General features: G+C 42.9%; 1 protein-coding gene across 4 annotated transcripts in view; it reads left to right on the forward strand.

Moving 5' to 3' along the window:
* The window catches only part of LOC126184414 (sulfate transporter-like), a 476,107-nt gene that overhangs the window by 393,087 nt on the left and 68,305 nt on the right, over positions 1 to 14,715 (forward strand). For all 4 annotated transcript variants that reach the window (XM_049926799.1, XM_049926802.1, XM_049926798.1 and 1 more), the window contains exons 3-4: positions 10,460 to 10,621; positions 13,857 to 13,967. In XM_049926799.1, coding sequence (XP_049782756.1) covers positions 10,460 to 10,621; positions 13,857 to 13,967 — 273 coding nt within the window. The remainder of the gene's footprint in view (positions 1 to 10,459; positions 10,622 to 13,856; positions 13,968 to 14,715) is intronic.

Consider the following 14,715-nt stretch of genomic DNA (forward strand, 5'->3'; position numbering starts at 1 on the left):
CCAGATTCCAATATGAAGATCTTTCGATGGAATTGTAGTGAATGGCTACCCATCGACACCTGGCCAAACTGTGTTAACTGATGGCTCCTTACTCTGCTGTCGGTGTGGCGATTCAAGAGACGTGGTTCTTAGAGATACAACTGCCTAATGTAAAAAATCGCAAATCCTACTGTAAAAATTGCATTAATACCGAAATAGTATTATGAGGTGTCTGCACGCCCATATGTTGTGGCATATTCGGTGAGCAGGTTCAAAATGGTTCAAATGGCTCTGAGCACTATGGGACTTAACAGCCATGGTCATCAGTCCCCTAGAACTTAGAACTACTTAAACCTAACTAACCTAAGGACAGCACACAACACCCAGCCATCACGAGGCAGAGAAAATCCCTGACCCCGCCGGGAATCGAACCCGGGAACCCGAGCGTGGGAAGCGAGAACGCTACCGCACGACCACGAGATGCGGGCTCGGTGAGCAGGTACCTCTAAACACTGCATGAGAAGCTCTGGCAGACCATGTCCACCCGCCATTTAAGGTAACATTATGTAATATCTGTCTATTCCTAGACAGATGCATACCGTGTCACGATCTTGTGGAGCTAGTGGAGCAGATGCCTCCACATTTCCTCCTATTGCTCGACTTAAATGGCCACAGGAGTCTGTGGAACAGCAAAAACACTTCCAGCAGATGTTAAGTATCAGAGCAAATAATTTCAGGACTTGAACTGCCTTCGTAACACTGCAGCTGCAACATATTTAAGTATGACCCATGGAACATACTCGGCAATAGGTATTACAATCTATCGCCCAAACATATCACTCTGGATCCAGTGGAACACCCATGGCAAACTCTGTGACAGTGACCACTTTCCTATCACGCTCCCTTTTTCAAACCACCGACCAATGGAATATGCACCACATTGCTCACTTTGGAAAAGCCAACTGGCAAGCTTTCATCTCCAAAGGAACTTTCAAAACCTGTCAAGGGAAGGATATAGAAAGAGTGCCACAGAATACTACTGACACAGTTATCCACACTATGTAAGCAACAATACCCTATTCTTCAGTCCACCCCCATTGGAAACCTGTGCCATGGTAGTCTCAAGAAATATCTGGAGCTACCAGAGTATGTAAAAGGGCACTTTTATGCCACAAATACCATCCTTCTATGGAACAATTAACAAAATTCAAGAGACTTGCAGTGAAGGCATGATTATTAGTAAAAATGAGAAAACAGGAGTATCGGGAACGGTATGTATCATCTCCGAGAGCCCAAACCCCATCGTCTCAAGTATGGACTGAACTCGGTTGCATTTGCTGCCACCTACAGTCCACAGTAGTTCCAGACCTCTCCATCAGTGGTGACATATGTACTGATCATGCGGTCATCGCTGAATGTTTCATGGCACCCTTCGCCAAAGTGTCCACTTGCAATAACTACCATCCTAACTTTGTGACCCAGAAATGCCTGGCAGGGCGAAACTACTTATCCTTTTGTACACAAGGCCTCCAATCAGTCAGTGTTACACTTAGTGAATGGGAGTTCCACAGCACTTTATCAGTGTCAACACACAGCCCCTGGACCAGATAAAAATCCTTAATCAAATGTTTAAACATCTTAGCAACAACAGCATAAACCACATCCTCGAGTTTTTCAATCATATTTGCCGATGAGGTGTATCTCCCTCCCACCGGTGGGATAGTATTATTATTCCTATCTACATCTACATCCATACTCCGCAAGCCACCTGTCGGTGTGTGGCGGAGGGTACCTTGAGTACCTCTATCGGTTCTCCCTTCTATTCCAGTCTCGTACTGTTCGTGGAAAGAAGGATTGTCGGTACGCCTCTGTGTGAGCTCTAATCTCTCTGATTTTATCCTCATGGTCTCTTCACGAGATATACGTAGGAGGGAGCAATGTACTGCTTGACTCTTCGGTGAACGTATGATCTCGAAACTTCAACAAAAGCCCGTACTGAGCTACTGAGCGTCTATCCTGCAGAGTCTTCCACTGGAGTTTATCTATCATCTCCGTAACGCTTTCGCGATTACTAAATGATCCTGTAACGAAGCGCGCTGCTCTCCGTTGGATCTTCTGTATCTCTTCTATCAACCCTATCTGGTACGGATCCCACACTGCTGAGCAGTATTCAAGCGTACTGTAACCTACTTCCTTTGTTTTCGGATTGCATTTCCTTAGGATTCTTCCAATGAATCTCAGTCTGGCATCTGCTTTAGCGACGATAAACTTTATATGATCATTCCATTTTAAATCACTCCTAATGCGTAGTCCCAGATAATTTATGGAATTAACTGCTTCCAGTTGCTGACCTGCTATATTGTAGCTAAATGATAAGGGATCTTTCTTTCTATGTATTCGTAGCACATTACACTTGTCTACATTGAGATTCAATTGCCATTCCCTGCACCATGCGTCAATTCGCTGCAGATCCTCCTGCATTTCATTACAATTTTCCATTGTTACAACCTCTCGATGTACCACAGCATCATCCGCAAAAAGCCTCAGTGAACTTCCGATGTCATCCACAAGGTCATTTGTGTATATTGTGAATAGCAACGGTCCTACGACACTCCCCTGCGGCACACCTGAAATCACTCTTACTTCGGAAGACTTCTCTCCATTGAGAATGACATGCTGCGTTCTGTTATCTAGGAACTCTTCAATCCAATCACACAATTGGTTTGATAGTCCATATGCTCTTACTTTGTTCATTAAACGACTGTGGGGAACTGTATCGAACGCCTTGCGGAAGTCAAGAAACATGGCATATACCTGTGAACCCGTGTCTATGGCCTTCTGAGTCTCGTGGACGAATAGCGCGAGCTGGGTTTCACACGACCGTCTTTTTCGAAACCCATGCTGATTCCTACAGACTAGATTTCTAGTCTCCAGAAAAGTCATTATACTCGAACATAATACGTGTTCCAAAATTCTACAACTGATCGACGTTAGAGGTATAGGTCTATAGTTGTGCACATCTGTTCGACGTCCCTTCTTAAAAACGGGGATGACCTGTGCCCTTTTCCATTTTCCTATCCTGAAACATGGGAAACATTCACAAATTTTGAGTAATTATCTACCAGTGTCTTTAACAAACAGGCTGTGTAAATTAGGTCAACCGATGAATGTGTTGATGCCTGGAATCCAGAAAACATTTATAAAAAATTCAAAGTGTCGTTCAGGCACTCTGGTACTCCACAGACCAATTGATATGTCTGGAATCTGCAGCATGGATGCTCTCATGCATCACCAACTGTCAGTGCACGATAGTCATGCTCTTTTATCTGCAGAAGACGTACAATACCACCAGGCACCATCACACCTAGCCTACACTGCATGAGTGAGGTTTCCAGGGGTCGCTTTCCCATTTTGTATCCGCCGGAGTTTCGATCCCTCTGACTGTTTGTGGTCTGGATGGGTTCAACACTCATCAACCATTATGTGTAGGGAAACTGAGTCCCTCGGTGATCAGTTTTGATCATAACCGTCTTCTTCACTACTATGAGTGGAACTGTTATCACTGTGGGATCCACAGTATTACCATCACTGTATATGAACAATTTTTGAATGCATTCTTGTTCTACAGCATTGCTCATCGCAGAGTGACAATTTCAGAGAGCTGTACAGACAGTACAAGACCCTGAATCATATCAAGTTTCTCCCACAAAATGTCACACCATGCACTTATGTAGACTTTGAACTGTGGACCTTCACCCAGGACTTCACCTAGAAGTTGTTGAAGATTTCAAATTTCTAGACATTTTATTTGACAGTAAATTAACGTGGTTACCACAGGTACACTAGATAAAGACAAATTGTATGAGGAAATTTAATACTATCAGATTTTCCAGCAGCACTTCCTGACGAGTAGACTGCCCCGTCCTCCTGCGATTCTGCATACCTTTGATCTTATCCCACCATGACTGTGCATGTGTTGCTTATGGGGTCAGTGACACCATCAATACCGATCTTGTTAGACTCTGTCCACAAAAGTGGTGTGGCGTGCAGATGGCAACAGAAGCCCTCTGTGCAAGCCCCATAGACAGCCTCCTTGGCAAACTGTGTTGTCACTATCTGTCAGATGCCTACCCATCTGTGTTACTTGATTTTGTTTCACAGCCAACATTTCAGACTGTTTACAAATCACATAAAAATGGGTAGATCAGCTGGGATACGATTTTAGGCTCAGTGTTAGGACCTCCAACTTCCGGTCCTGCTCCTCTTCCGCCCCCCCCCCATCCCCACCCCTCTGTTTGTGTACATAGAGTTCTCTCACAGCACCCTCTGTGATGTGTACCCAGTCCTGTGATTTGGGTGGATCTCTTCCATGGCCCTAAGGAAAATACAGAATCTATTACATTCAGTTCTCCACAACTACCACAATTTGAAATAGATTTACACAGATATATAGAGATTCAGTGAGGGGTTTATGATTTTACATACACAAGGGACACAAGAAGTCTCCCCTGCAGGTCCGGGGGGTTGAATAGGCCCGAGATATTCCTGCCTGTCATAAGAGGCGACTAAAAGGAGTCTCACACGTTTCGGCATTTAGTGATGGTCCCCTGCTGGGTTTGACCACCATTCTTCCAAATTATTCCGAAGAGCGAGCCAACTGGAGAAGGGCGCTTTACATGATACATGATGCCCATCATGCGCTGAGACCTCTCACATCCTGTGTCGCCATGGATCCGCACTTCCGCTCATTCTCCCGCTGTTGGGCGAGGTCACCCTCATGGGTGCATTTTCCTCCATCCACTGCGCAGTATCGCTTTCTGTGCTGGCGATGATAATGGACTCCTTAGCTCTTTTGCACCTCATATCCAGCACAGTAGCCAGTCCGTTGTGGTGGGGCCGCCATGTACTTTGTTGGTTGTAACCCCCTGACCACACAGGGATTGCCCTGCTGATTCCTGTGCTGTTAACTCCCAATATATGCCAAGGAGCAGATGTCCGTCTCCCTGGGGCATCAGGACTCCCGGAAATGCCCATCCTGCCAGGTGGCCCTTGCTGAGGTTGGGTGGCGGCTGTGGGGAGAGCCCCTGGTCAGAGTGTGGGGCATCAAGGCAGATGACACGCCATGAAGCATAGTATGTCATCTCTTGCTGGTGGTCTGCCACTAGCAGTCTCTAAGAGGTCAAAGTCTAACTTCAGTGCTAAGAAATACAACCCCAAATTGTTCACCTCCCTGGCTCCTCCATGGGAGGAACACCAGGTTAAGGATGGCAGCGAAGCTTATTTGCCCCAGTACCTCGTATGTACGAGGGTTGATGGGGAATCTTTCATGTCAATGAATCCTCAGTTTTTTGTGGAGCATTTAGAGGACAAGTTTGGGGACGTGGAGGGCTTGTCCAAAATGTCATCAGTCCCCTAGACTTAGAACTATTTAAACCAAACTAACCTAAGGACATCACACTCACCCATGCCCGAGGAAGGATTCGAACCTGCTACCGTAGCAGTGGCGCGATTCCGGATTGAAGCGCCTAGAACCGCTCGGCCACAGCGGCCGGCTAAAAAGACGGATACAAGAGTGTTGGGAGAGATATGTCTCGACCATTGGGTGCCATACGTCACCTTCCCAAGTCTGGACGAAGATAAGACGTGTTTTTGGGTACCAGACACCAACAACTGTCCCTGGCGTTAACATCAATGGCGTGTTATCTACCGACGCAAACGCGATTGCTGAGCACTTTGCTGAGCACTATGCTCGAGCCTCTGTGTCGGAGAATAACCCCCAGCTTTTCGCACCTCAGACGGCGGATGGAAAGGAAAGTCCACTCTTTCACAACACGCCACAGTGAACCCTATAACGCTCCATTTACAGAGTGGGAGCTCTTCAGCGCCCTCGCACATTGTCCCGACACAGCTCCTTGGTCGGATAGGCTCCACAGTCAGATCATTAAACTTCTCTCATTCGACTACAAGCGACATCTCCTGATCCTCCTCAACCGGATCTGGTGCGGTGGCGTCTTTCCATCGCAATGGCGGGAGAGCACCATCATTCCAGTGCTCAAGCCAGGTATAAACCTGCTTGATGTGGATAGCTAGCTATCGGCCCATCACCCTCACCAGCGTTCTTTGTAAGCTGCTGGAATGTGTGGTGTGTCGGGGATTGGGTTGGGTCCTGGAGTCACATGGCGTACTGGCTCTGTGCCAGGGCAGTTTCCGCCAGGGTCGCTCTATCACTGATAATCTTGTGTCCCTCGAGTCTGCCATCCGAACAGCCTTTTTCAGACGCCAACACCTTGTTGCCGTCTTTTTAGATTTACGAAATGCGTATGACACCACCTGGCGACATCACATCATTGCCACATTATACGAGTGGGGTCTTCGAGGCCCGCTCCCGATTTTCAACCAAAATTTCCTGTCGCTTCGTACTTTCCGTGTCCAAGATGGTGCCTCTCATAGTTCCCCCATATCCAGGAGAATTTGGTCCCGCAGGGCTCCGTATTGAGTATATCTCTATTTCTAGTGGCCATTAATGGTCTAGCAGCACCTGCAGGGCCATCCGTCTCACCTTCTCTGTATGCAGACGACTTCTGCATTTCGTACTGCTCCACCAGTACGGATGCTGCTGAGCGGCACCTACAGGGAGCCATCCACAAGGCGCAGTCATGCGCTCTAGCCCACTGTTTCCGGGTTTCGGCCACAAAGTCGTGTGTCATGCTCTTCTGTCGGCGTCGTACCGTTCATCTGGAACCAGAACTTTACCTTAGTGACGATCCACTCACTGTAGTGGAGACATATAGATTCTTAGGACTGGTTTTCGACGCCCGATTGACTTGGCTTCCTCACCTTCGTCAGCTAAAGTGGAAGTGCTGGCAGCACCTCAATGCCCTCCGCTGCCTGAGCAACACCAACTGGGGTGCGGAGCACTCTACACTGCTGCAGCTCTACAGAGCCCTTGTTCAATCCCGCCTTGACTATGGGAGTGTGGTTTATGTGTCGGCGGCGCCCTCAGCATTGCGTTTACTCGACCCAGTGCACCACTGTGGCGTTCGACTAGCGAAAGGAGCTTTTAGGATGAGTCCGGTGACCAGCGTCCTGGTGGAGGCTGGAGTCCCTCCATTGCATTTCCGACGTGCACAGCTGCTCGCTAGTTACATTGCACACGTTCGTAGTTCTCCTGCGCATCTGAATTACTGTCTGCTTTTCCCATCCACAGCGGTTAATCTCCTGCATCGGCGGCCCAGGTCAGGGCGTACAATTTCAGTTCGTGTCTGATCCCTTCTATCCGAACTGGTGTCCTTGCCTTTACCACCTATACTTGAGGTCCATTCATGTACACCTCCATGGTGTATACCTAGGCCGCGGCTTTGCCTGGACCTTTCACATGGCCCTATGGACTGAGTTAACCCTGCGGCTCTCCGCTGCCAATTCCTCTCGATTCTTGACATGTACCGAGGCCATGAAGTGGTTTACACTGATGGCTCGATGGCTGATGGTCACGTCAGCTTCGCGTATGTCCATGGAGGACATATTGAACAGCATTCCTTGCCCGATGGCTGTAGTGTTTTCACTGCAGAGCTGGTGGTTTTATCTCGTGCTCTTGAGCACTTCCTATCATGCTCTGGCCAGTCGTTCTTCTGTGTACTGACTCCTTGAGCAGCCTTCAACTATCGACCAGTGCTACCCTCGTCATCCTTTGGTAGCGACCATCCAGGAGTCCATCTATGCCCTGGAACGGTCCAGCCGTTCAGTGGTGTTTGTCTGGATCCCAGATCACGTCGGAATCCCAGGCAATGAACAGGCTGTCCAAACAGGCTACACAGATACTGCTTATAGAGATCGGCATTCCAGTAACTGAGCTGCATTCGTTTTTACGTCACAAGGTTTTTCGACTTTTGGAGACAGAATGGCACAGGCTCAGTATGCACAACAAACTGGGTTTCATCGAGGAGACTATGAATGTGTGAAGTCATCCATGCAGACCTCTCGTAGGGACTCTGTGGTTCCCTGCCGGCTCCACATTGGCCACACGGCTACCTCCTGCGCCATGAAGACCCACCTCAGTGTTAGTGCGGCGCCCGGTTGACATTGGCCCATATTCTGGTGCACTGTCCCACTTTGACTGCTCTGCGACAAAATCTTGGGTTACCGGACTCGTTGCCACTAATTTTATCTGACAATGCCGCATTGGCTGATTTAGTTTTACTTTTTATTCGTGAGCGTGGGTTTTATCATTTGTTCTAAGTTTTAGTGCATGTCCTTTGTCCCTCAGCGTCCTCCACTCTAGTTCTTTTGGGGTGGAGATTTTAATGTGTTGCGCAGTCGCTGACTTCTCCTTTTTGTTCTCGTGGTCAGCCAACCATGGTAATCTGCTTTCTCATTTTAATCTCTTCTGCCTGTTTCTTCCGTTTCTGTGGTTTTCTTGTCCCCTTTTGTCCATTTAAGTGTTTGTTGTCCTTCCGTCGTTCTTGTTGTTTTTCCTTTCATTCCGTTTTGTGTTGTCAGTCTCTTTTGTTTTATACTCGCCCTTGTGGCATTGTTTTATTGGGAACTATGGACAGATGACCTAGCAGTTTGATCCCTTCCCCCCCTCTATTAAACCAACCAACACGAGAAGTGTTTTCTGTTGAGTGCATGCAGTGTATACACTGCAGAGTTGGTAGTCATATCTAGCTTTGCAATACATCTTGTAACAATGAATTTCCTGGTTGGTAGTGACTATATGAGACGCAAACAAGGAATATCTCAGTGCTACCCCAGAAATATTTTTGTCGTTAACATCAAAGATCTATTAGTTAGCTGGTAAAACTCCAGAACCGCCATAACATTCATTTGGAAACCAAGCTATGTGAGCATACTGGAAAATGAATTCGCTGACAAATTAGCTAAAGAAGCGACCACAGAAGAAAAACTTGAACTCCAAATACTGGCCACCATTCCAACTGAGACATCCAATTTTGAAAACCTTTGATACTGAATGTCAGACTTCCGTGACTCTCAACAATCTGAGAGCAAAAAGGGTGACCACCAAGGCATGGCACACTTCTGTCCATGCCTGTCACAAAGATGCAGTCATACTGTGCTGACTAAGTACCAGCCACACCACACTTATCCACGAATTACTTTTACACTGAGAGCACTCATCTCAGTGCAACCGAGGTGATCCTCTCACGAGAACCCATATTCTCGTAGTGTGTTCCCTGCTGACTGATGTGAGGTGAGCTGTGGACATGTCTACCCCTCTACCCCACACACTTGTGGAGAGTGGATTAGCAGCTAACAAAGTCAAATTTTTCACAAAGGCAACCTCAGGTAACAAAATTTAATGTACCTCAGTGTTCGGTGCCCAGAGTGGATGCAGAGTGGCACATCTCACTGTGATGTGTGTGCCCCTAGTGGGCTCCTGCTGCTTTTCTCTCCCTGCACTGTTGTGTATTTTTCAATTTTTGTAAACAATTTTATTTATCTAACTGTTGAAGCTAATTAGCTGTGCAAGTACTCATTTTCTTACCCACTTTTGGTCATACTGAATCTGGTGACTCGTTTTGGTGTATCCTTCACTGACACTGATAAGTGACAGGTGTGGAGTGTGGAGGATGCAGTTACCTCCACAGGTATCCGGCACAGTGAGTTGCAACTGTAGCTACAGCTACATCCTCTTCCACACCATCAACTGTTTCCTGTGACTGACTACTGTTTTTTGCTGCCTGGGTTTTTATCTCACTTTTAACCATCTGTCTTATTACACTGCTGTCTTGCAAAGTTTTGGTTACAACAATAAGATTAAAAGACCCAAGAGCTTGACCATTCCCCTTGTTTCACATAATTTTATGTGAATTTCCAGTGAAATGAGGCACTGATAACAAATATGTTTAGTCCTTTTAGACAAACATTCATCATCATCATCATCATCATCATCAGTAACACAGTGATGTGCATGAGGACGTAACAATTAATAATTTGCTGTATATGTGTATCTTGTGTATGTGTGAACCGCAACTTTATTGATGCCTGTAATGCTTCAGATGATCTCTGAAGTGTGTAGCACAATAATACATTTCAATTTAGTTCAGTATGAATAGTTGGAAAATCCACAATTTGGCACCTGTTGATTTTCATCTTTTAAAATTTGTAATCAGTCTCATGTTTGGTAAACATTTTGAGTCCAATGAATAAGTTATGGCAGCCATAGTTGGGCATTTGGCTTACCTTCCAGAATCACACATTGATGAAATCTACTCATGTAAAGTGACCTGACCAAAAGGAGAATTAATTTAAAAAATAAGTGCATTTTGGCATAAAAAAACAAAATTTAACGCCAGGCTGAGAACTTTTTATGTGACTCTTACTTACAGTATGTACAAAAAACATAGAAAAAATTTCAGAAGGACAATTTTTGTTTAAATGCTACCCTAGTTTTATGTTAGTCTCTATTGTTGCAATAGTATTCATATGTACTATATAATTCTTTGTTCATTTCTTTTTACAGTACTGAGTAAGCGGATTGGGAAGAGTGTAAGATGCAGCCCAATCAAAGTAATAACTTCTCTCTTCCCTATACTTTCATGGCTTCCAAATTATAAATGGAAAAGTGATCTGATACCAGACATCATATCGGGCTTTACTGTTGCTGTTATGCACATTCCGCAAGGTAATATATGCTATTTAATTATATCAAGTGATTTCCTTTACGTGTTATTTTCTTATAGATTGTATTTAAATCATCAAACCAACAAAACTGCTTTACAGTAATTCTTCATACTTTGTACATACCGTTTTAATCCCTACACATTTTGGTGGTTTCATTTCACATCCAGATGGCCATCTCAGACTATAACTTTCCAACAAAGTTTACAAGATTGCAACTACTTTTTAATTTGCAGTTTTTGTTTAATCTACTAAGATGGATGAAATGTATGTAAGTGAGGCTTACAAATAAAGCAGTTTTTACTGAGGCTTATTATGACTTTTGTGAACTCAGTGTCCAATTTTTAGCTTCAAACATAGGTGTGATTTGTGGTGTTCTCCATCTCACTAAATTTATCCACAGCTATGTATGCTCTGAAGAAAGAAACTGGCGTGAAACAATATTTAGTCCTTTCTATACACCTATCCTCTGTCTATAGTCTATCTAGAAACACCATTCGAATGAAAGACTCAATATCAGACAATAAAAAATAGTATTGTTAGTTACTGAGAATTCTGTGTAAGATTCTATTTTGATTGCAGTGTAAGATTTGCGCTCAGTTCCCTTTTCAGTTCAAATGGGTCAAATGGCTCTGAGCACTATGGGACTCAACTGCTGTGGTCATAAGTCCCCTAGAACTTAGAACTACTTAAACCTAACTAACCTAAGGACAGCACACAACACCCAGCCATCACGAGGCAGAGAAAATCCCTGACCCCGCCGGGAATCGAACCCGGGAACCCGGGCGTGCCTTTTCAGTCTTCTTGGAATTAAAAGTTGAACAAAACATTTTATCACCTGTGGCACTAATATTATTAATTGAAAAATTGAAAATGAAGAAGCTGAGATCATGAAAAAAAATTAGGACAAAGGACAAACCAGGAAATCTGTTAGATGTCTGTACTTTTGTGATTAGTTAATGTAATACCATTTGATGAAATGTGTAACTGAGTTGTCTTAGCTGCTCTGATGCCATTAAGAACTGTGCTTATTGGATAAACCAATGTCATCCCATGTTATTACTAACACATACTAAATTTAATTACTGACTGTGGACTGTTTAACAGCTTAACATATGGTCATGGACTCAACCATTGTAAATATGTTTATATGTAAAGGTAAATGTCTTAATTCTTCTCACCTCTTACTGGACTTGCCACCATCACTTTTGCATCTTTTCTGGTCCTTGTTTCAGTAAATAAAAAGTGAGTCACCATCCCTTTAGTCAACAAGATATTGGGTTGTTGCTTAAATCTTCCTTAAATCATTTGTAATTATAAGAAGAAGTATGTCTACATCTACACTAACATTGACACTCTGATAGCTGCTTTATGGTGTGTGATGAAGGGTATTCTGTATGCTATTGTCTCTTCCCCCCCTTTCATTTCCTGTCCCAAATTATGCATGGGAACAAAAATAATTGATATGCATCCATGTGATCTTGCATCTGTCAAATTTTACTTTCATGGTCTCTTTGCGAGATGTATATAGGAGGAAGTGATATGTTGGTTGACTCTTCTACAAAACACTAAGCCACACTGTGTGTTAAGTTGACTGATCAGCTCATTATCCCTGAATCCATAGGTGTCAGTAGACATCAGAAGGCTTCAGCCAGTAGTTGTTGATTTTTGGGTGCAGCCAACGTTACCTAGCTGACAGTACTATTGAATTAGTCATTGTTGAGTGCTTCGTTATTGTGTTGTACTTCACTCTCTCTTATACTATCTCCTTTCCTGGAGACAAGTGTATGTAAATTTATTAAACATGTCAATACATGAGTTGATTTCAGTTTTCATTATTAATAGCATTCAAGTGATCATTGCTTTCATGGATGACTTCTGCTTTCATGGAAGCATGTATTGCCAGTTAAGCTGTGAGCACTGCATGAAGTATGGGGGACTTGTTACCATGCACACAGCTCCTCATCTCATGGCAGTCTGTGTGGGATTGTGCTTGCTTCTTCCTTCACCCCCCACCTCCTCCTCCCACCTGTCTGGCATTGACAAACTTAAAATTAACACACTGTGCATGTTACAGGTTTCTAAATAATTCTTGAACCACACAATAGTAAGATACTTCATAAAGATAAATTTTCATTCACTTCTAAAATTAACTTAATATCATTTTAGTGAAGAGTAATGAAAATAAGTTTCTCTTCTCCTGTTGTTATTACTATCAATATTGTTATTGGGCTGTGGTTTGTAATAATAATAACAAAAAGTGAGGGAGAATATAATCTGTGTGAAACTGTAGTTAAATCAAGGAAGCGCCATAAAAATGTCTAGATAATAATCCAACTTCTGCACCATTATTGCTCATTAGATTTCTGTTCATGATGTGCACTTGATCAAATAAACAACAGCATCCAATCTATATACATTGTTTATCATCCAAAAAATTGTGTAGGCTTTTAACAGACTTCTGCAAGAAATGAAGATGATAGTAACAGGTTACATATTTTCAACCCATAACTGAAAGAGTAGCTGACACATGTTTTATTGAGAATTAACATGATTTTAGGACATGACACAAGATTTTTGCCTCATTCAATCATCCTAGTATGGATTTTCCATACTTCTCATGAATTATTTCAGGTACATGACATGATGGTTCATAGTAAGCAATGGCCATTACTTTTCCCATTCTCTGTCAATTATTAATCATTTGAAATTAATGTCTTACACTCTAACAACAACAACAACAACAACAAGAAAAACAAGATTATTATTATTATTATTATTATTAAAATTGCTATGCAGGTGGTTAAGAATGATAATCCTATTTACATTTAGTTGAAGGATACTGCATGCAACCATGATTTTTCTCAGCTGTGTACTTTCCACAATTTCCATGAGATAAGAAAGTACTGTATTCAGAATAAAGTATTCTGATTTTGAAAATTGTATGTTTCTGGTTACATTTTCAAACATTTTCTTTAATTTTACAACTAGTGTTATATTATCACTTCTATTATTCTAAAGTTATTCTTTTCCAGCTTTATACCACTATTTGTGCACAGAAACAGCACAACAGGGAATAAGGTAAGTCTTAGAAGATAGAATTGTAATGCTTCATAAGGGTTTGATTAATGTAGATTACACTTGAGAATGTTTTATTGTGAGTAGTTCAGATTTATTTCCTACAATTTCCAAAGTTACTTGTTTCCAAATGTAATTTACTGATTTTACTCATATTTCAGGCATGGCTTACTCGATGTTGGCTGGTGTTCCTCCCATTGTTGGAATCTACATGGCTTTCTTTCCTGTTCTGATCTATGTTGTGATGGGTACTTCTAGGCATGTTTCCATGGGTAAGTCGCACACCTTTAATATTTAACAATGTGGTCTTTTCTGGTGCAGAGGATTTTGAGAATTGGAGGTTCTTAAGAGTGGTAATATATTTTCATATTAGTAATGCTGCACATAGGCAGTGACTAGTAATAAAGAATAAGCAGTTGGTATATAAACTGTAAAAAGACAAACTTTTGATAGTAGGTTCCTTAAGGGAATTATTTAGCAGAACTTAATTCTCAATATTGTTACAAACTATTGGTGTTTAATAATGAACTATTTTATCAGAAATATAATGTGAAATGTTTTATCTGAATCTTAATTATTAGCAGCTTTTTCCAGAATGAGATTTTCACTCTGCAGCAGAGTGTGCGCTGATATGAAACTTCCTGGCAGATTAAAACTGTGGGCCGGACCGAGACTCGAACTCGGGATCTTTGCCTTTCGCGGTCAAGTGCTCTACCAACTGAGCTACCCAAGCACAACTCACGCCCTGTCCTCACAGCTGGCAGAAGTAAAGCTGTGAGGACAGGGCGTGAGTCACAATACTGTACAATTTGTACATATATTGGACAAGTGAAGTATATACATTTAGAATTTAATTTGCTGCAATTTAATTTTTAACAATCTAATTGGTTACTTGAAAGCTTGGGCAATATTACAAGAATGTGACAGACATCACACTGTGCTTTCATGAGTCAGGTGGGTTGTGTCTTGTTTTTACAATAATATGTGATGCAATGGAACATGATGAGAGAAGAGACAGGA

The sequence above is a fragment of the Schistocerca cancellata genome, chromosome 4 (assembly GCF_023864275.1).
Source record: "Schistocerca cancellata isolate TAMUIC-IGC-003103 chromosome 4, iqSchCanc2.1, whole genome shotgun sequence".
Classification (NCBI taxonomy): Eukaryota; Metazoa; Arthropoda; class Insecta; order Orthoptera; family Acrididae; genus Schistocerca; species Schistocerca cancellata.